Here is a 22,258-nt window from a genome sequence, read left to right as displayed (position 1 = left end):
ATCATACCCATATAAAGACCGTCATCATTGTTTTTCCTTTTCAAGACAGTTGCTCATTACGGATTAGAAACTACTGGTGCTTGGTTGGATTTCTGTTGCTTTCTTTAGACTTTAATGTTGTGATTTTAGGTTTGCTCCTTTTTTCATTTTTTAAAACTAAATAAGAATCTTTTACAACTTCATATCAACCTAATAATGACCTATGGTATGGAGAATCACTGACAAAAGAGGAAAGTGTTAATGAAATAGCTTTGACTGCAAGTTGGTTAAACTGTTTGTGGCATTATCTTCAGCATATTCCTTAACCCAGGATAGTACTTATTCAAAAATCGTAAGATATTGTCGTAGGTATGGAAATGTTAATACACTTTTTTTATTATTTTTCAGTTTACTCAAGTTTCTGACAATGTTGACCAAACAAAACTTTTACAAGACGTATTACCACAAAAATGGAAAGTATCTCCGCCTGATTCTATAATAGCAATCACAGGCATACAACATCAGTTCAACATAAAAGACAAGCGCAATCTAAAAAGGGATTTGATTGAGGCTGTACTAAGCACGGGTAAAATATTAAAATTTAGAAAACATTTTTTTCTCTCACCCTGAATGTTATATGTAACACTTATCAGTGAATCATCAATACACTAATGAATAAAGGCAACAATAGTATACCACTGTTCGAAAGTCATGAATCAATTGAGAGAAAACAAATCCAGGTTACAAACTGAAACTGAGGCAAACCCATCAACTAAAAGAAGAAAACAACGAAAAAACAGAAACAACAGAAACACTGATGTGCAACAAAAACAAACTAAGCATACATTGAACGATATCAATAAGCTTTGTTTATTATAAATGTTCAAGTCTGAAATTCCGAAATATAGAAAGTCCTTTCACTCTTCTTATTACTTTCTTTAACTTATGTCGGTCAACGAAAATTTCTATTTTTTTTTATGAATGCGTATTAGAGGTTTCTTAACATCTTACGAACGGACGAAACTCTACGAACGTATCGTTATGGAGCAGTATTTTTGTTATAATAACATCCATAATAAATGGCATCCAATAATGACGTGTGTTCAAAAGACAACAGTAAACAACTTAATATCCTTTTTTGCAACCTTGCATTTTATTGTTGTCATTAAACATCAGTGTTCCAATTTATTTTCTGTTGTTGACTGTTTCGTTTTCTTACGTTGAGTTCCGTTTGTTGACATGTCGAATATATGCGTTCGATTTATCTCCCTTATCTATTCACAAAGAACATTTTTTTTAATGTCCTTGATTAAAAAAATCAACACATCTAGTTTGCAATTGGTTGATCGATTGTTTGGTGTTTAACGTTCAGTGGCAAATATTCCATTCATTTCATTGCGAAATTAGCGTTTGGTAAAGGAATTTGATAAGCGATCGGATAACACAACTTTAATATATTTCACATATCCACACTTCCCTTCTATGGGTCCAATCGGTTTGAGTTACAATGAGTTTCATTATTTCGTATCGGAGAGTATCTTGAATAGATAAGTCGTGACATAGCTTTTTTATTTCTAATATTTATTGGGAATCAATTCAGGAAATTCAAAGGTGCACTCGATCTATCGTTAGAAATAGAGTTTTGTGTGTTCTTGTTGAAAGATCTTGAAAGTATGAGTGCTACAGCTGGTAGTCACATAGTTATCAAAATAACTACACCCTAAATAGTTACACCCCTAACTAAAAAGAAAAATTAGAAATATGAAAAATAGAGGAAATATGCACAGTATGCCATAGAAGCTTAACGGAAACAATAAACAAGAAAACAAATATGTATATACTCATAATTATACTATAGAGGAAACATTCACATATAGCATAGGAAAGGCCATGATGATAACAAAAAAAAAACCACACTATATAAGTTAAAATATGTATTTCAATATTTTCCTTTATTTTTCTTGATAAGTCTACCAATTTACAACAATATATTAATAAGAAGAGATCATTTGGATTTTAGTGGTTGGGGCAAAGAAGTTATCCCGGAACTTATCGGGATGTTTCTTTTCAAATTTAAATCGAAAGGCATTTACTCCTAGATTTTTTTTACCTCGTGTCCACGAAAAAATTTCTACCGTTAATCAGCTTCTAGCTAAGATAAAAAAAACTATCCCTTTGATCCATATACATGAATCTATATTTACCTTTTTCACATATACGAAATAGTGATGTTGTCATCATGTTTATTTAAATTTCTTGTACGATTCCTGTCCTTTGATTACATATTCTTCACTTGAATTGATAGATCAATAAGACTTTCAACTGTGTTGATTGAACAGTAAATTGTATATAATGATATTATATAATATCAAATAAATATAATATGTATTTGATTCAGAATGGTTTAAAAAAATCAAGCATGCATATTTTACACGTAAAAGACATTTCAAATGGAAGAAGAGCACAGCTAAAATTATAGGATAAATTACTGCTCCCTCTTTTCTCGTTACGGCAAGTTACGTCAAGTTAGGGCGATTTTCGTTCGTTTGTAAGATTTTGAGAAACCTCTATTAAGAGGAACTTGTAATTTAGTTTTAAATGAACAATGTATTTGCACGGCAGATGTGGATACCTATGATTTGGAATTGAACAGTGTCAGGTTTTTCTTTGACAGTTGATGACGTCTTTATACTAAATGCTGGATGTGTACAGGTTGTTATTCTAATCTTAGATACATGCTTGTCATAATGTTTTTTTCTCGGAATTTATTTAGCTTTTACAAACTTTGGGTACTTTCAGATCTGAAATTATATACAGCTGTTTAGTGGTTGTAATTGGTTCATGTGTGGTTTATTTGATTTTCGTAGATTAGTTTGTTATTAATTAGGTTGTTGCTTTTTTCATGTGAATTGATTCACATTTTGCATGTCGGGGCCTCTGATAGCCGGAAGAATGATATGAATATTTTATCTTTTGTTTAGAACGTATGGGACCATTAATTGCTCAAATCCACTTTGTTTGAAGTTTGATGTAAATCTGTCTAATTGTCAATCACACCATATCTACACATTTTTAACACTGAAAATCATTACATATAGTGATCCATATGTTTAGCTTTTAAGATTTAGAGTATGGTATTCATGTGCGTTTAAGTGCATGGTATTGATAGTAAGATAATCTTAAATATCTTATCCATATTGATTACAAAACCAAATACATCGATTGACGACTTTTACTAAGTTGGTTAAAATCTCAAGACGTTTAGATAGTCGTCTGCTCATTACCTAAGTACTGATTTATTAAAGTTTTCCTTTTGTTTGAATAAACCTAGATCTTAATTTGACTCCAACGTACCCGATAACGTATACTATATGTACAATGTTGACACATTCGCTCGAGCTCTGCTTAGGGTATATGGGGTGTCATTTGTTTTTTTTCTCTTTGTTTGTTTGATTTTCAATGCATTCCGGAAAATCAATAACCTAATGTTGCCTTATATTTGTCTTATAAGTACTTACACAATTTCAAGATACGTATTCCAACAATTTAGATACTTAATAGAGATACTTACTCATAGTTTAAAGAACCTGTCAATGACATGTAAAAAAAACCAAAAACGAAAAGACATACAGCATTTCAAAAAACACATTATCTGGAACTGTAGACTTTTATTGTACAATGTATTGTTTTGTAGGATCTTGGGTTGTAACGTGTGGTACAGAATCCGGAGTAGTACAATTTATTAAAGACGCTGTAAATGACCATGTCACTTTGACAACCTATAATATTCCAATAGTTGGAATTATGACAAAGAGAGTATTAGACGATGTAAATACGTAGAGTATATTGGATAAAAATATCAAACACAAACTGTAAAGAAATATAAAGATATTTGCATTTTATAAAGTAAAATAAAGAGGAGCTAACAAACAATAGTATAGGGGGGATTCATATTCAGAAAAGAAAATCAGATCTTTTATTTGTTGAGAAATTTCCCCACCCGCAGTCGTCCTTCAGCTGGCCCCTAAACACACATATATATACTACATGTAGTTCAGTGACAATGAACGTCATACTATGAACTCCAAATTATACACAAGAAACTAAAAGTAAAAATAATTCAAGACTAACAAAGGCCAGAGGCTTACATATTTGTGAGTTTTTAAGTTCTTGCATTTTAATTAACGGAAGAAGAAAATAAATCGGGTATTTTTGTTTAGGGGCCAGATGAGACACGCCTCAGGGTGAGGGATTTTCTCTCTGTATTGAAGAGCCATGGACAGCTTTAGGCTGTTGTTTGGTCATTGGTCAATTGTTGTATCATGTCAGATTCCCCATTTCCATTCTCAATTTTATGTCAAATGTACTTTGAATTTATTCTTATGAAATGAGAAAGTTAGCTCAATACAAAATTTATATTCTTTTTCGCGAAGGAATTTTGAGGAGATAAAATAAACACTTTATCTTTATATATCCGCAACGGATATCAAACAAAAATGCATCTTTCAAAACAATTATAATTAAACTGTTGAAAATCGTACAATATTAGTTATTTAACAATTTAAATTGTGCAACACAATATGCTATGCATATATGGCTAGTTCATTTCTAGTTTGCTGATATTCAATAATTTCTCGAGATTATATGCCCTTATTCGTACAGTCAAGCCTACGGGGGATATTTCTAGGCCTGATTGGGACAACAGTTGTAATATTGCAATGAACACTTAAATTCTTGGATAAAGCCTTCAACGAAAACAACAAATACTGGTACCCTACGAATAAAATAACTTTCACCGTATGCTTTAACTGATGTGTTTTAAAAAGTTTTATTGCATCTTACTTTGCACGATTTTTTCAATAAGTTGTTCCTGTTGTACGTATAAGTACAAACGTTAAACATTACTTATATCTATTCCTAAGTTGTACCAAATGCAGTTCCATCTTCTTTTTCTAAAATAGGTTGAAAAAAAAGAAAAGAAATGAAGGTTCTCCAAAATAAAATATATAAATTGAAAAATTTCCCTGAAACTTCAGTTTTTTTTTGGCGCAGATACTTTTTAGATAAATTTTAATAGGAAATAATAATATTTTTTTATATTGAAGACCAATAACGTAAGAAACCGTACACGCAACTGTTTTGTTTTATTAGATAAAAGACACCACAAAATCTGTAAAGATTTTGACAGAATATGAAAAAGAGCCCATTACTACGACTACAATTCCTGTCAAGTCAACAAAGGAAACATTGGATCCAAATCATACTCAGTTTATTTTCCTAGAAGATTCGAGCAGAAAACATATCGGACGTAATGCGTCATCCCAATGTAGAAATGCTTTCGAAAGTTTCTTACGGAATATCAAAGATGCAGGTAAGTTTTCAATCCATATATTTATCAATAAATAAAATATAAAAGAAATAACAAGACAGGTTGAGAACCATTTGCATCAAAAAGAAACCAGACTCCGTGTTGAAGGCCGTACTTTAACCTATAATGGTTTAATTTTTAAATTGTTATTTGGATGGAGAGTTGTCTCATTGGCACTCACACCACATCTTCCTATATCTATTCTAACAATTCACCTTGCAAGAATATGCACATTGAGAAGCAAATTGTCATTGTTGTGTTAATATTACTCGTCTTCCTACTGCTTTGAATTTGATTAGAATTAATAATTAAAAAACTTAGCCAGCAAAGGTGTTTTAGCTTTGTAAATGTAAATAAATTTGACATGAATATCATATGCTCAAATAAATAATTTGCCTTTTTATGATGCTGCATTTCATAATTACAGTTCGTTGAACATGCACTGAATGTTTACTGTCGATAGTTCGACATACTTGTGTATATTGATTGTATATCTTTAATGTAAATGCAATAACATTATGTGCACTTAACGTCAAGGCATTCTTAAGTTATTTGAAAATACAAGTGCCCATTCAAATGCTGTATGTGAAGTTAGCAGCCTGTTCGTTATAAGATATTCAATATTCAACATCCAACCGGCTTCTAGCAGTCAGTTTGATATTCACATTTAGTTGAAAATCAAGAATGTGTCCATAGTACACGGATACCCCACTCGCACTTTCATTTTTCATGTTCAGTGGACCGTGAAATTGGGGTTAAAACTTTAATTTGGAACTGAAATTAGAAAGATCATATCATAGGGAACATGTGTATTAAGTCTCAAATTGGTGTGACTTCAACTTCATCAAAAAACTACCTTGACCAAAAACTTTAACCAAAACTTTAACTTGAACTTCGCACTATCATTTTCTATGTTCAGTGGTCCATAAAATCGGGGTCAAAACTTTAATTTTGAATTAAAATAAGAAAGATAATATCATAGAGAACATGTGTACTAAGTTTCAAACTGATGTGACTTCAACTTCATCAAAAACTACCTCGACCAAAAACTTTAACCTTAATTCCACACTTTCATTTTCTATGTTCCGTGGACCGTGAAATTGGGTTAAAACTTTAAGTTGGAGTTAAATTAGAAAGATCATATCATAGGGAACATGTGAACTAGATTTCAAATTGATGTGACTTCAACTTTATCAAAAAACTACCTTGACCAAACACTTTTACCATAACTTTAACCTGAACTTCAACCCTATCATTTTCTATGTTCTATGGACTGTGATATTGGGGTGAAAACTTTAATTTGGCATTAATATGATAATGATATCACGGGTAACATGTGTACTAAGTTTCAAGTTGATTAGACTTCTTCAAAAACTACCTTGACCAAAAGCTTTAACCTGAAGCGGACAAACGGACGGACGAACGAATGAACGGACGGACGGACAGACGGAGGCACAGACCAAAAAAAAAAAACATCCATGCCCCTCTACTATCGTAGGTAGGGCATAAAAACGAATCCGAATTACTAACTAAAACTGTGGGAAACGTATCAAATATAAGAGAACTACGACACAGCAGAAAAACAACATTAAAATGTAACAAACACAGAAACAAACTACAATATAACAATGGCCATTTTTCCTACTTGGTACAGGGTATTTGGAAAAAAATGTGGGTTAAACCTGGTTTTGTGAACGTCAAACCTCCCGCTGTAATGACAATGTTAATTATAACATTAAAATCACAACATAACATGCCAGGACTACATTACAAATATTTGGGAAAAATTATTGGACAGAAAACAAACGAATAACAGCCAACAAAAGGTACCAGGTTAACATTTTAATACGCCAGGTGCGCGCCACGTCCACACAAGATTAACCAGTGACGCTCACACGCAACAAGTTTGAAAGCCAAAATAAGTACAAAGATATTACCGAGGACCAAAATTTCCAAAAAGTTGTGACCAATACGGTCAGGAAAATCTGCATGAGACAAGAACATCCTCATTATTAAGAATAATTCAAATTTTATAAAATGACTATATAATAGATAAACATGATTGATATGAAGTGTTGACTAGCCACGGAAAACAAAGAATACATTACAAAACAATACAGCCTTGTTAGCCAAAGTACAAAATGACCTCACATTTGAATTTCTAAAACGAGTTCCAAAAACTAAGAAAGAATTTGGATGAAATTCAAAATTAGATTTATATGACTTATCTAACATTTATTAATAACAGTGAAAATTACAATACTAATCAGTATCAAATTGTAGTAGTAATTAGATAACTAATTGTATTATCTAGCTATGTCGGTGTTTCTTTTGAATCGAAATATAAACCAAATATATCGTGTAACGAACCGTTGATCCAAACTAAAATCTAATAAATGAACTAGATGATTAATTATCAATACCATAACACACAAATACAACAGAATTTTTTTTAAAACTACAAACGTTAAGACATGTGACAAAATCCGATGACAATTACAAATGTAACTTCAAAACTAAATTAATGAATTTGGGAGGGAAAAGTACCATGACACGTCTTATAGCAAAGCGAATCCACACTCAGCAAAACAGTCACAATCGGGAATACGTCACGTTCAGTAATAAAAAGATCAGACGACGTAATGAGCAACCACTATCTAACACGTGGTAAAAATGTCCATAGTTATTTTGGAAAAAGATCAATCGTATGGATCAACCAATTCGTGATGGTGTCCTTAAAATTTACGGAGTGTCATTTTTTTTATCTGTCCTCTTCAAAACTTTGCTAGAGCAGTTTCTACAAAAGCAGCACTCTCCTGTATATACAGTCCGTATAGTGTGACCATACACGATGATAACGTATCAATTGAGATAAGTACACAACATCCAAAGGGGCAGAGGGTATGTTACTGCTGAGTAATTAGAAATTGATCATTGGGAAGTTGGAATCGTACCGTTTATTTTATTTATCATAGATTTTCGTGTGAAGTCGCCCATCTATGTCAATATTGAGGAAAATTAATATCAAGGTATAAGCAGTCCTTCTAATATAAGTAGTATCTCTTATTTCAAGTTCACTGGGATATATGATTTGCAAGTATTGGCTGAAATATGGGTTATTAAATGATAGGACATCATCAATATATCGGAAATTAAAAAAAAGAGTTTCGCACGGTGCTTTTTCTGTTTGTCTATTAGAAGGTTTTGAATGAATTCTGCTTCATACAAGTACAAAAACAAATCGGCAAGTAGGGGTGCACAATAAGTACTCACTTGATTATCGACTGTCTGTTGAGATATGAATCCTCCAAACTCACAAACTTTATTGTCGATCAAAAGGTCCAGCATTTTTGCAATATCATCTTTAGTGTGTTTTTAGGTAGATTTAGTGTGGTTCTTTACAAAATATTAATAATTATTACATGAAACAACATCTACGATTCTCATTTTTATAGAAAATTAAATGAGATGGTGAAGTCAATCTTTCAACTGAGCATGGGGTATAGTAGAGTGAGGCGAAGAAAATTCAAAGTATTTATGCTGCTGCAAAAATGCAAATAGTGTGATCGAAGATTAAACAGTAGTAATAATTATAATTTTTGAGAATCCACATCTGGTCAACACCACTGGTAGAATATATCTCATCACAATATTTTTGAAGCCCATCTTTCACTGTAGAAAGAATAGTAATATAGGGTTTTATATAAAAACGACATCAATAATTTAATGTTATATACAATTAAAAATTGATACGAAAACAAGAACCGATCACTCTAGAAACAATTAGAAATATAAATATAAATATTTATGGAAAGCCATCCCCCAAAAAATGTATTGCGAAAACCTACCGGAAAACGCTGAAATGACGATGGAACCCCCTGGATTTTCAATGACCATAGCATTCGAGGAAGTCATAGACTCTGTACAAACAAAATTGTCATCTTCGACATCTACGGAGGATTTAGATTGTCTATTTTCAACGAAAAATTGTCAAAATTCCAGGACAAAGGGACAAGACAATGACGAGAGTTCCATGATCACTCAATGTGCCACATATCTGACAGACAGTAAGTCAAAAGGTAGATACAGACGTAACTTAAAGGAATCATGGAAGACATCCTGTCTTCTATGTTTACGGAGGGCCCTGAGCTAGCATCCGGTTGGATATTGAATATCGAATATCGAATATGGGATAAGGGACCTGCTGCTAACTTCACATGCATATTCAAATGTATTATCATATCATCCAAAAACATATTAGATACTTTTGATTCAAGTATCTCCAATGAGATAATACAAATAAGAGAAATGTATATACATTATTGAAAGATGAAACTTGAAACCGTCTTTGCAAAATAGCAATTATTTACCTGGCTTGAAACTGTTATATGCCCAAGTTATTTCTACAAATTCATATCGTTTCATTAACACAAGTCAGATATCTAGGAGAGAAAAAGAAAAACCGGAACTATAACACGTTTTACACCTCCGTAAATTAAGAATAATTACGTCTAAAATATTACATTTCGATCGTCCATCGCTTAGAATTATAAGATCAACAATCATACATTTTTGTACGTCAAATTTTACGTTCAATAGTATCAATTATTTCAATTCCAAAGAACTATCTGATATGAGAATACTCTAAGAAACAAACATGTGTTAGCATATAGCCTAACCTGAAAATGAATAAAATTTAGAAGATGTATTTGATTTTTATTTTATTTAAAACATGATTTTGAAAGAATTAACTTCCTTGTGTTCAGTAAATCAGCCTGATTTGTAGAAAGTACTAATTGTATAAAATCGAATGTCTAGAATACATCAAAAACGTTTTAAAAATCGATTATTAGTATTACATGAAATAGGAAACAACTGGAAGAATCAAATGATAGGGTCATTTATTCAGTATAAATGTAAGATGCAATTCTAGCTGCTAGCCATATACAATCAGGGTTAACACCTTTAGAAATTGAAACGGATGTTGAGACAATAACTATGAATAACAACCAAACAATACATACATTCATTTCAACAGTTTTTAGTTAATTCAATGTAGTCATTTAGAAATATCAATTTGACCTACCCAACACCGTCTGAAATATCCGTTGTTTTGTCCCACAACTCACTCCTTGCTGACCTGAAATGGGATATTATTTCTTGATGTTACAATGCTAAGGGTTATGCTACTGAACCTTCCGACGGCAAGATTTGAAAACAATCATGTATATATCCTGATATTTACTAGAGGTGCACAAGTTTCATGAATAATTTAATGTTTATTGTTTTATACATATATTCAAACTAGAAAAAAAAGAGTTCACATTATTATTTCCTGCATTTTATGTGGCAGAATTTACTTTCCCATCCTGCCTTTGTCATAATTACTTATGTTGAACTCCTACTAGATGATTAATTTTCTTATCCCCACCGCTGAAAATCATATGGCAATCCTCTCATACAAAAGTTTAAAATGTAGTCTCTTGAACCTAATTAACACGGATATAGCATGGTTAATACGGTTAATGCCATATAATTTTGATTGTTCATTCAAAAAAATTTATTCTGAATCGAAGATGTTGATTATGTTTGTGTATACAAATTTGTTATTTCTGTCTTAAATTTTTCTGTTTTTGTAGATATCAAGACTGACAAAATCAATGAAGGGATTAAAACTACAAATAATCACAAAAGAAGAAAAGACTCCAAGCCTGATACAAACTTAATATTGCCCGTTGTCTTGGTAGTAATTGAAGGAGATATTGGTGCAATGAAAACAGCTTGGAGTGTACTGAAAAATGACAACCCTGTAGTGCTAATAAAAGGGTCAGGTGGAGCAGCAGATTTCCTGTCAACTTGCTATCAACACAATTCTAAGTATCTACATGTTTTGTTGTGTAGATTTTTTTCATGTCAAATCTGATTTATAAATACCTTTTTATGATTTTCAGGAAGGTGCATTCCAACCAGTATTGTTTTCTTATGTCTCGTCGACTCCGTGTCATTATACTTACAATATTATTTGTAAAATTGATTTTCTGTCTATTATGATCATAGCACACAATCTACTAGTATTAAGATTTTTAACTATTTCTTCATCAATAGTTTTTAGTTGTCTGTATAATGCCATACTAAATAACATTTCAAATATTCTATATGAACCTTTCTGATTTTGAATAACTGAAAACAATTTTCGATTAGCAGTTTCACTTGTATTATTTATTTTGGAGCTTTTAGAATCGAATTATGACTGATCCAACTTAAAAAAAAAAACTGTAATCATATCACCATGACACATTCAATAAAAAATATCGTAACGCAATAAAAAAAGAAAACACAAGTGCGTTATATGTTAACATTTAATCTAGCACATAGTCACGGCATACAATGACAATTGGACCAAGTAAAATGAAGACCTAATTAAGTACTATCCTAATAGTCTTAATTTTCGACTGGAATGTGACGAAAATAAGACTAAACAATACCTTTTGTGAATTGTAATAATATTGACCTACTATTTTTACAAGTAGGTGTACTTTCCCCATTGCTTTTCCCCTATAGTTTTGATTTGATTGGTACATTTAATAAAATTGTGCAGAATTTTTTATTTGTTTGACAAATGAAGAAATCCATGTACTTGACATGAGAACACTTTCATACTGTACAGTGCTACATGCAGAACTTCACATGCCATTTAATTGCATATAAGAAAACAACCAGCGAAGGAAATAAACCGATCAAATGGTCACCTCCTTTTCATTCCTGTAGTGACCATGTTAACAGACGTTTCCAAAAACATATTCTATAGAAACATCAAATGAACTCAAAATAAACAGAAGATTTGGAAAACACACGATATATATAGACGTGGAAAGGTAACACATGGCCCCCGAAAGCTCTTTTTTGAGAGCCCAGGTGGTCGTGGGGTCTAGTGGGACGGCTGCAATGCAGGCGATATGGTGTCACGATATCACAGTAGCATCGGTTCGAATCCCGGCGAGGGAAGAACCAAAAATTTGCGAAAGCAAATTTACAGATCTAACATTGTTGGGTTGATGTTTAGACGAGTTGTATATATATATATATCTATATCTATATATATAACAAGTCAAAAAGGGTACAACATAACCATAAAATAACTATAAAATATACAAATATTAGATATTTCGGATAGCAGATATCCTTCTTCAATAATAGCACGATGTCAAATGAATCTTGTCAATTCAAATTGAGACTCTATCAAAATCTTGATTTATACAATTTAAGCGAACGCTGGAACAATTTTAAAATTTCCAAACACACCGCAAAGACTACAGAAATATGCCAAAAATAAAAATAGTTATTTACGATGTGAAATGGCACAACTTTAGATTTCCAAAGGATGTGACAGTTGAGATGTAATAACTGCATATATATATATATATATATATATATATAAAACTAGATGTTTTTACTGCGATGAGATATAAGATTTATTTTCTACAACATCACATCATGAACAGCTGTACTATTCAAGGGAATATTTGTTCGATTGATTGATTGATTGTTGGTTGCTATAGGCCGCATTCGAATATTTGTTCGACCCTTTTCAGCTGTTTTCATTAGCGTTGAACAAACATCATTTATTTTAAAATAAAGAAATACCATATCAGTTAAATGCATAAAACATTTGGTGCGATTCGCCATAAATGACACACAAGAAAAGAAAATACCGAATATAAGAATTAGCAGGTGTTGTGAAATTTCTTTGGTACTAGTAGCAATACATTTTCCAAAACGACATACGAAAACTTAGATATAATGATATATATTCCTTTTGTATAGAAACGGCAACTGTGGCTTAGAGAATCTTTCAGACTCAGTTGAAAACATACAAGAATTGATAAAAAAATGCTTTGAAGATGACTCCAAAATGGCAGAGGCAATAGAGATGGCTACGTTATGTCTGAAGAAACCGAAATTGGTAAACTTTTTTTTGACTAATACGATGAAAAAATACCCCGCATTTCAACGTTATATGAACTACATTCAGATTCATTTCTGATAATGAGAATCAAATTTTTAATTCGAGGTTTGATAAATAATATTACAGATCTTTGAAAAACACAATACCTTTTTAGTTGTGACACAACCAAATTTCCAAATGTAAGAGATAAATGTAACTTTATTGATACCAGTGTAAAAATAGACAGGTATGATAGTATTTAGACATTCGGAAAAAAAATATTTTAAGATTGAAAAATGTGATAAATCATTGCACCTAACTCATACATCCCGTCATTGTGTTATTATTCAATGATAATTTCCGTGTACTATTTCAATTGATCACAAGCTTTGTTTAATTGCCTTGTTTCTCACTTATGACTCTGGACTCTACAACCCTTCATTGTTTTATTGTGCCATGGTGAGTGTCTGTTTGTATATTTATTTTAAGTGATTGAAATAATAACACCATATTGACTGTTGTACCCCTATGTTTGACACTTGCATCTATTATGTCTGTTTTTTATGTCCAAACATCGTTATCAATATAATGGAATGCCTTACGACTTGCTATACATCCAGATTTATTTCCACCATTTTCTACATAACGATTTGAATGTAATAAATCAGGAATATGACAGTAGTTGTCGTTTTGTTAAGTATGTTTTCGCTTTTGATTTTGCCGTTAGATTAGGATTTTTCCCTTTAGATTTTTGCTCGATCAGAGTTTAGTATTTTTGTAATTTTACTTTTTGCATAGGCCACGTTAATGGTTTCTGTCAATTGTTCGGATCTGAATTAAAAAAATCTGCCTACTTTTAAAAAAAGTATTGCAGTCCTATATGTAATGAAAAAGGGGTGCTATTTGGTAGAATATTTTACTCTGTGTCATAGAAAATAAAATCAAAGGGTCCGAACATCTGACAAAAATCATTAACATGGCCTACGCACATCCTTATTTCGACAAAGGATAAATGTGAGTTTGTATCGTAACTCGTTAACCGTTTCTGATGGTCCTTTGTTTTAAATACTTTGTTCACAAGAAATAATAATATTCTACAAATGAAAGTTAAGTCCATGCTTATCGTCGGAAACCGTAACAAGTATCAACAACGAATGTCGATTTGGTCAAAAGGTTACTGTGTAATGAAGTAATGTCAAAATGAATTTGATATATCGAGTATTAAAAGTCTCTCTGACACTTAAAAGAAAAAAAAATCAGAAAAATACGGAACTCCGTGGAAAATTCAAACGGAAAGTCCCTAATCGAATGGCAAAATCAAAGGACAAAACACATACAGGCATTTTCAAATGTAGAAAATGGTGGATTGAACCTGGTTGTATAGCACTAAACCTCTCATGTTTATGACAGATGCATAAAATTTCGTTAGTTTTACAACAATGCGTGAACAAGACAGACATACTCGGTAGAAAAGTAATCACTGTGTTAAATCTCAAGAAAAACAAACATATACAACAAACACACAAACCTGGGAATGACAAAACGGTGTGTGGTGTATAGTAAATATTAAGATACATTAAACTGTTAAAAGTAATCCTGAACAGGTGAGGTAAACACGGATCATGTATTCTGCTTATTTTGTGAAGTAAAAGAAGACTTAATTCTTCGTGTCGTTGCCATATAATTAAAAACATGTTTTAAATACATTGTTCATTGATAAGATTTTAGAAGTCCCTTCATATTTCTTTTAAAATAATTCAACCATAAATTGTAGATTATCTTTGTTTTAAATTTGTAGATTAATATATATTCGCTGGAGGACAAAACTGCAAAAGTAGACGAGTTTATTCAGAATGCTTTGTTCGACACATACAAAGGTAATCATTACAAATGACCATTTCGCTAAACAATCCTTATACGCCGCACATCCAACAACACATTTTAAAAACGTTTAGCAACCACACGAATCCCAAACTGATATAATTATTAACCATAGTTTTGGTGGGGTTCTTGTTGTTCAGTCTTTAGATTTTTGTATTGTGTTTTGTATACTAATGTTTGTTTATTGGTCCTTTTTTTTTTTTCGCAATGGCGATTTCTATTTATTTTCGACATGTGAATTAAATTTTCCTCTTGTCTCGTTCGCCCCTTTCCCTTTTTGCAAACAATCTATTTCAGGCAAAGTTGACCTCAACTATATATGGCTATGTTATGCCCTTTTTGGTTATTTATCCCTATGTGTCGGTTTATCTACATCTTAACTTTAAATGTGTAGCATTGAGTTTCCCCAATAGAGGAACAACAACAAAGTCGCTTCTCAAATGCATGCCATTTTTTTTATTTAGACAGTTTTCTTATTTGTTGGTCCTTTTTCATTTTCTGAGCTCCTCGATGTTTGCATCATATTTAGGATTTTCATCTATTTTGGTCTCTTTTATAAAGAAATTTATTGTCAAAATATGTATATGGTGTAGTTACACGTGCACTGTTACTGTTACAACGCCTTCAATTAATAATTACATTAGATAGATATAGGAAGATGTGGTGTGAGTGCCAATGTTTCATTATAATACGTTATTCTAATTGGCTGCACTACAATATCGGGTTATTCCTTAGTCCATTTCATAACAAAATAAAATTTAGCATTCATGATGATACGTGGTCCAACAAAAAAGTGCACAGGTAATTTGAATAAAACTTGATAAAAATCGTGTTTTCATGATCCTAGCTAAAAAATGTAATTAAGTATTGAATGCTTCTTATTGTAACTTCATACGGTTGTAAAAGCGTTGACCGTGCGCACATTTTTAGAATGGAGCGTTACTGCGTTTCAAACAAAATGTACTTCGATCAACGCTTTTACACGCCAATAAAATTACAAAAAGAAACATTCAATTCTTAAACAAAATCCTCCGGCATCAGCAAGCACACACTCTAACGTGCTAATTTTTATTTACTTTTTAGGATGTGAATAACAGTGAAAGCGCTTTTTCATTGATTGTGAAATTGTTTTGATTGCAGACCTTACATATATATCAGTACTTTTATCAAACAAACTTGATTAATAATTTGGGATTTAAAATCAATAAGAAAGAAACGAGATGCAAATATTATGTAATCAATTTTTCAATATTACAGGAAAGTAGAAGCACACATATTTTAATAAGGATTTTCGGTTTAACTATTATTAATCAGTCTGTCGATTTCTGTAAGTGTAATGTACACTGATGGAGATCTTCTATATACAATTTATATAATTTGTGGATCATTTTAAATAAGTTTCGTGACATCAAATATCAAACAAAGAGAATGTAGAGTTAGGCACACGTATCAGAATATATTACACCAAATCGAAATGAAATATAATTAGCGTAATGTAGCTGTTAAGAATGCCAGATAGACTTACACATTCAACTAAATTTATGTCTTGGCTTTTGATAGGCTTCTATGAAAGAAACATCAGAAATCAAACAGAACCGACAAACAAAAGAGATCTCAAAACTGAAGCAGTTAAAACACAACTGAAACTTGTGGAAAAGTGGAAAAGATGTGACATCGCTGAAAACGATATCTTTGTAGCCGAAAACCGAAAGCAACTTATTGATTTACAGGTTAATAAAATGTTATAACAGCTTCTTTTTAAACAATGAGCATATGATTAATTTAGATTAAAAGAAATACAAATAATCATTATATTTCTCAATAGAAATTAATTTATTTGAAAACATTTACATAATAGAACACATTGAAAGGATTAAAAACGAAAAAAGTTGAAATTAAATACAAATTAAGGTAAATCGTATCCTACGCCACCACTAAACTGTAATTAATGACTAAACGATGAAGTATTATAATTGTCTTGTTTTACATCTCTAGAAAAACACTTTTTTGTCTCTGGTTTTGATAATTTTGTTACTTTTACCACGTAATCATAGGTTAGTTTCTAAATAGTTTTGTGCATGAAGACAAGGAATTCGTTTTACTGATTTCTATTATCTGTATTCAAGAAGTAATGCCAGTATTCATTCTGAGATGCCAACGATTAAAGATTTGATTATTTTTATTTCATTTGCAGTCACTTAATACACAAAGGATGAGAAAATTAGAAGGATCAATCCAATTAATAATTCGAAAAGTGAATCAGAAGTATACTTCTTGTTTCTTTGATGGAAATCTATCACGGCAATTCAAAGGCAATTTTTTAAAGGTATTTCTAATTAAATGTTATGTTTTAAATATGTATGTAAAACTGAAGTTTGCAAGAACAGAAAAATAATCAAAATATGGACGAAATAAATGAGACTTCAATTAACTAAAAGAAGTAGCAGTTACGTTGATAAGATTTAAAAATAAATCACTATATTCAGAGTTATAAGCCTACCAAAATACATAAGTTATCATGAAATGTATCATGAACAGTCTTTGTGGTAATTGATGTCTAAAATATATATATTTACAGTTCAATGAAAAAAACAAGGCAAAATACTTCACAGATGTATCAGAATCTTTTACAACTTTGATTTATAGTTTAAATAATACAGATTTTTGTGAGCACTATTGGGAGTTAAAGACAATAATAGCAGAAATCGTAAATGTGAGTTCAATAAAAACCTATTTGCATAGTCATAAGTTTTCTGTTAATTCAGATGTTTGACAGTTTTTAAAACAAAATGAGTTGATATGTTTCCTATTAGATATCATTCAACTAACGGCATGACAACGTATAGAACTACTGATCATTATCTAGACTTAAATTAGTTCTGTAATGAACACGGAGACAGCAACTCATGAATACCACTGTTTTTCTCTTTCTTACACATAGAAAAAGGCAGCGTTAAAATGTTTGTACGCACTACAACCTTAACTCCGACGCCTTGGACATTGTTTTACCAAATATATATTATATTATCGGCACATACATCAGACAAACATCTTACAACCCTTCCCATTCAAGAAAAAAACCCAAAAGGGTATTGGTCTGCAAATTGTAAGCGTACAATATTCAATATATTATTGAATACTTAATTAGGATTTATATTATATAAACGATGTTTAGCCATATTGGAAAAAAACAAATTCATCTTAAATGATACGTAAGCAAAACAGTGATGACCACTGGGCTGTTGATACAAAACGTTTACAAAATTGAGAATGGAAATGGGGAATGTGTCAAAGAGACAACAACTCGACCATAGAAAAATAACAACAGAAGGTCACCAACAGGTCTTCAATGTAGGAAGAAACTCCCGCACCCGGAGGCGTCCTCCAGCTGGCCCCTAAACAAATATATACTAGTTCATTGATAATGAACGCCATACTAATTTCTAAATTGTACACAAGAGACTAAAATTAAAATAATACAAGACTAACGAAGGCCAGAGGCTCATGACTTGGGACAGGCGCAAAAATGCGGCGTGGTTAAACATGTTTATGAGATCTCAACCCTCCCCCTATATCTGTAGCCAATGTAGAAAAGTAAACGCATAACAATTCGCACATTTAAAATTCAATTCAAGAGAAGTCCGAATCTGATGTCAGAAGATGTAACCAAAGAAAATAAACGAATGACAATTATACATAAATAACAACAGACTACTAGAAGTTCACTGACATGCCAGCTCCAGACTTCAATTAAACTTATTGAAAGATTATGATTTCATCATATGAAAATCAGGCATAATCCTTCCCGTTAGGGGTTTAGTATCATACTATCATAACATATTTGAGAAAAACATAAAATAGGTACAAAAAGTGTGTTATCTTGATTTTTATATTAAAATTGAAAATGAATGTTTCCATTAAAAGCAACAATATACGTTTTATACAAGCTACATATATTTTAAAGTATTTATACCTTTTACAGCTGTAACAAAACATGAATATGAGGATTACGAAAAAATCCCAAAAAAAATCACCAAATTCCTTTTTGTAATTAATAATAAAATGATTGTAAACCTTTTCAAAACTCACAAATGCAATTGTTACTGATAATAACAATATGCATCGATAAAAAACGAACCAAAAATTCGACATTGGTAAATAAATGATATTTAACATTAAAATGACAACTCAGCAAGTATCAAATTAGAAAATGTAAAGACCGGTTTATACAGGAATATCAATTATATAATAATTTTTATAAATTGCCTGTTTTTGAAAGTATGAACTATTCGAAATAATAAGAATTTCCTTATCCTAGGCATTTATAACTTTAGCCGTATTTGGTACAATTTTTAGGAATTTTGAGTCATCAATGTTTCTCAATTTAGTACTTGTTTGGCTTTCTAAATATTTTGATCTGAGCTTCTCTGATGAGTCTTTTGTAGACTATACGCTCGTATGGCATATTTATTCATAAGCCTTTGATAGCGAATTATACACATTCGATTAGGTCTAACTGTGAACCACAACTATAATGCATGATGCCTAATCAACTTATACATGTCATTTTTTAGCAATACGCCGACTGTCACATCATATGGATTTCAATTTTTAAGGAATATCGGTCATCCCCGATGCTTTATGCGTTTCATATTGATTAGTGCTTAGTTGGTTTCATATACTGCTGCATGTCTTTTGATATCAATCGATTTCATTGCCATGGTATTGTCAGTTCGTGTTCGTATTACGGTTATTATTCCAAACATTACTTCAAAATGAACCTCAAACATATCATAGCCATTATCACATACTATTGTTCAATAATTTATAATATTATATCGGAAATGCCTTGTGGAAAAAAAAACATGCACTGAAAGCTAGATCAAATGGCAACATATTAGAAATTAAAAGTGATGTGACTTTAAAAATATAATTTAATTTCTTTAGAGTTAAATCAAATAATAGACGAAATAATCATTGCATTAGTTGAAAAATGTTATATTTTATACCAGGAATACCAAAAAGACGGTGTCTCACACCTTTTCCAGTCATCGCTTGTGGACAACAGAACGGACTTTGTAATGTTGGTAATGGAAAGAATAGAAAGTATGAAAATGTTTGTACTCGGTTATATACCAGATTTATACAGGAGGGTAAGTTTATTGTTTAAGTAACTCGTTTTGGTGGACGTTAGGTCTCATTTGTTAGATTTGTCAAAATCGTGTTTTAATTATTTTTCCTGAAATATAATAAAGTATAGTTACATGGACATTTTGCTGACCATAGATGGTGAATAATTAACAGATTTTCTAAAGATAATAAATGCATGGAAAATTCAAATTTGTGAGAAGAAAATAAAACAACGAAAAATGTTGAGATAAAATCAGAAGTTATGCATTCAGATAAGAAAAAAGGGGTTACCGTAATTGTGTTAAATATATCAATTTACAGCTCTTTCTTTAATGAAAATTACTTTATCAGAGTTGTCTCACATAGTGTCTGAATTGTCTCCCCTTTTGTTGGATGGTTGACAACAAATGAATAAAAAAATGGAAATAAATTAATATTGTTGAATATATTTTTTATAGAAATAAATGTTTATAGTTAATATGAAACACATATTTTTCGTTGATATTATGTATTTGTTTTGCTGCCTTTTTAAATAGACAAATATAAATGAATGTGTATATTTAAAATATTTATTTCAGTGCATTTATGAAAGCAAAGATGACTTAGCAATAGAGCTTATTGATCAGGTAAAGGTGCATTTATGAAAGCAAAGATGACTTATCAATAGAGCTTATTGATCAGGTAAAGTCAAGTGAGGATAATATTTTACAAGCTATTTCTATGCAATGTTTTTCTTTTATCAAATAGATATGGATATAATGTTATACGATCAATAAAAACAAAGGCATAGTCCAGACTTTTTGCCAGAGTTTTAAGTTTATTCACAATATATCTAAAACCTTAATAATAAGATTTTTCAGTATAAAAAAAGTTGAAGCAAATAAATCTTTCATATAACTGTTAAGAAAAACCTACAATCTTCAATATGTCTATAGTCTTTTCTCTGCATTACTTGTAGCATTGGAAGAAAACAAGTAAAAAAACTGAAAAAAACACCAAGGTGAGTGGCTTTAAAATTTATAATGCTTTGATTCAATTTACATGAATATGTGTATGTATACATGTGTGTGTGTGCGTGCCTAATACACACTTTTCATGTCTTATATATCATGTATATTGAGGGTCGTTTTGTTATATTTTTCTATTAGGCACAATAAAGATTGATCACACACACATTTACCTCAATTAATTCACTTTTTATTTGAAAAATACAACAAAATGTAGATGGTTCAAATATATCGACATATTTTCCATGTGTTTTCATTAGTTTATATGTTTTTATTCAATATCTTAAGCATTAGAAGACATATAAATACTTAACATGCAATCCGGTACATGTTGTATACGATATTCATGTTTACAATACGTACTCTTGTGTTTAATAATTTCATGTTCATTGTACATTTTTTTGTTTTGTTTATAAATTTATTATGTTAGGTCTCTGTATAAATGTGTTTGGCGAATATGACAGATGACACAAATATAAGAGAACTATCAATTCAGTTTACTTTTTTTTCTTTTTAAACAATTCTAGCAAAAGGATGAACAGAATGAAAGGGACAAACTTAGCCAAACGGTAAATTCTTTAACAGCTCTAAATTATGTTTTATATATCGCCGTCGTCGTCGCATACAACAATATCTATTTAGATATTTTGTACAAAATGTTATGAGAGTAGTATTTATAATGATGCCTAATAGAACCGGTACAAATAGAGATGGCAGTAAAATAGTGTTTAAAAGTACAAAATTGAGAGGATGAACATCCAAGCTACAAACTCAAATCGAAGGGAACACACCAACCATAAGATGAAAACAACGAAACAACCCTGTATATAGTGCAACAAAAATTGACACAAACATACATATAAACGGACTATTTGTTCACAACTGCAATATTCATGACTTGGTACAGGACATTTTAGCAGAAAAAAGAACGATTGTTTAAACCTAGTG

At 31.1% G+C, this 22,258-nt stretch overlaps 1 protein-coding gene across 1 annotated transcript; it reads left to right on the top strand.

Annotated features, from left to right (window-relative positions):
* The first annotated feature begins 3,657 nt into the window (after nucleotides 1–3,657).
* Nucleotides 3,658–20,947, top strand: LOC134698077 (transient receptor potential cation channel subfamily M member-like 2). Its single transcript, XM_063560368.1, has 10 exons — nucleotides 3,658–3,807; nucleotides 5,131–5,350; nucleotides 10,987–11,224; nucleotides 13,172–13,310; nucleotides 15,091–15,169; nucleotides 16,734–16,903; nucleotides 17,368–17,499; nucleotides 17,752–17,886; nucleotides 20,186–20,326; nucleotides 20,882–20,947. Exons 1-10 carry the CDS (start codon nucleotides 3,658–3,660, stop codon nucleotides 20,945–20,947), a joined length of 1,470 nt encoding a protein of 489 aa, XP_063416438.1.
* The last annotated feature ends 1,311 nt before the right edge of the window (nucleotides 20,948–22,258 follow it).

The sequence above is a fragment of the Mytilus trossulus genome, chromosome 14, assembly GCF_036588685.1.
Source record: "Mytilus trossulus isolate FHL-02 chromosome 14, PNRI_Mtr1.1.1.hap1, whole genome shotgun sequence".
In the NCBI taxonomy this organism is placed as follows: Eukaryota; Metazoa; Mollusca; class Bivalvia; order Mytilida; family Mytilidae; genus Mytilus; species Mytilus trossulus.
Note: the sequence above shows the minus strand (reverse complement) of the source record. Positions and strands in the feature narration are given on the sequence as shown.

Excerpts from the sequence above, each read along its gene's own strand:
- LOC134698077 (XM_063560368.1), top strand. The coding sequence starts at position 3,658 with ATGTATTGTTTTGTAGGATCTTGGGTTGTAACGTGTGGTACAGAATCC. Across the intron at positions 16,904-17,367 it reads AGCAACTTATTGATTTACAG|TCACTTAATACACAAAGGAT; the intron begins GTTAATAAAATG and ends TTTCATTTGCAG. Across the intron at positions 17,500-17,751 it reads TCAAAGGCAATTTTTTAAAG|TTCAATGAAAAAAACAAGGC; the intron begins GTATTTCTAATT and ends ATATATTTACAG.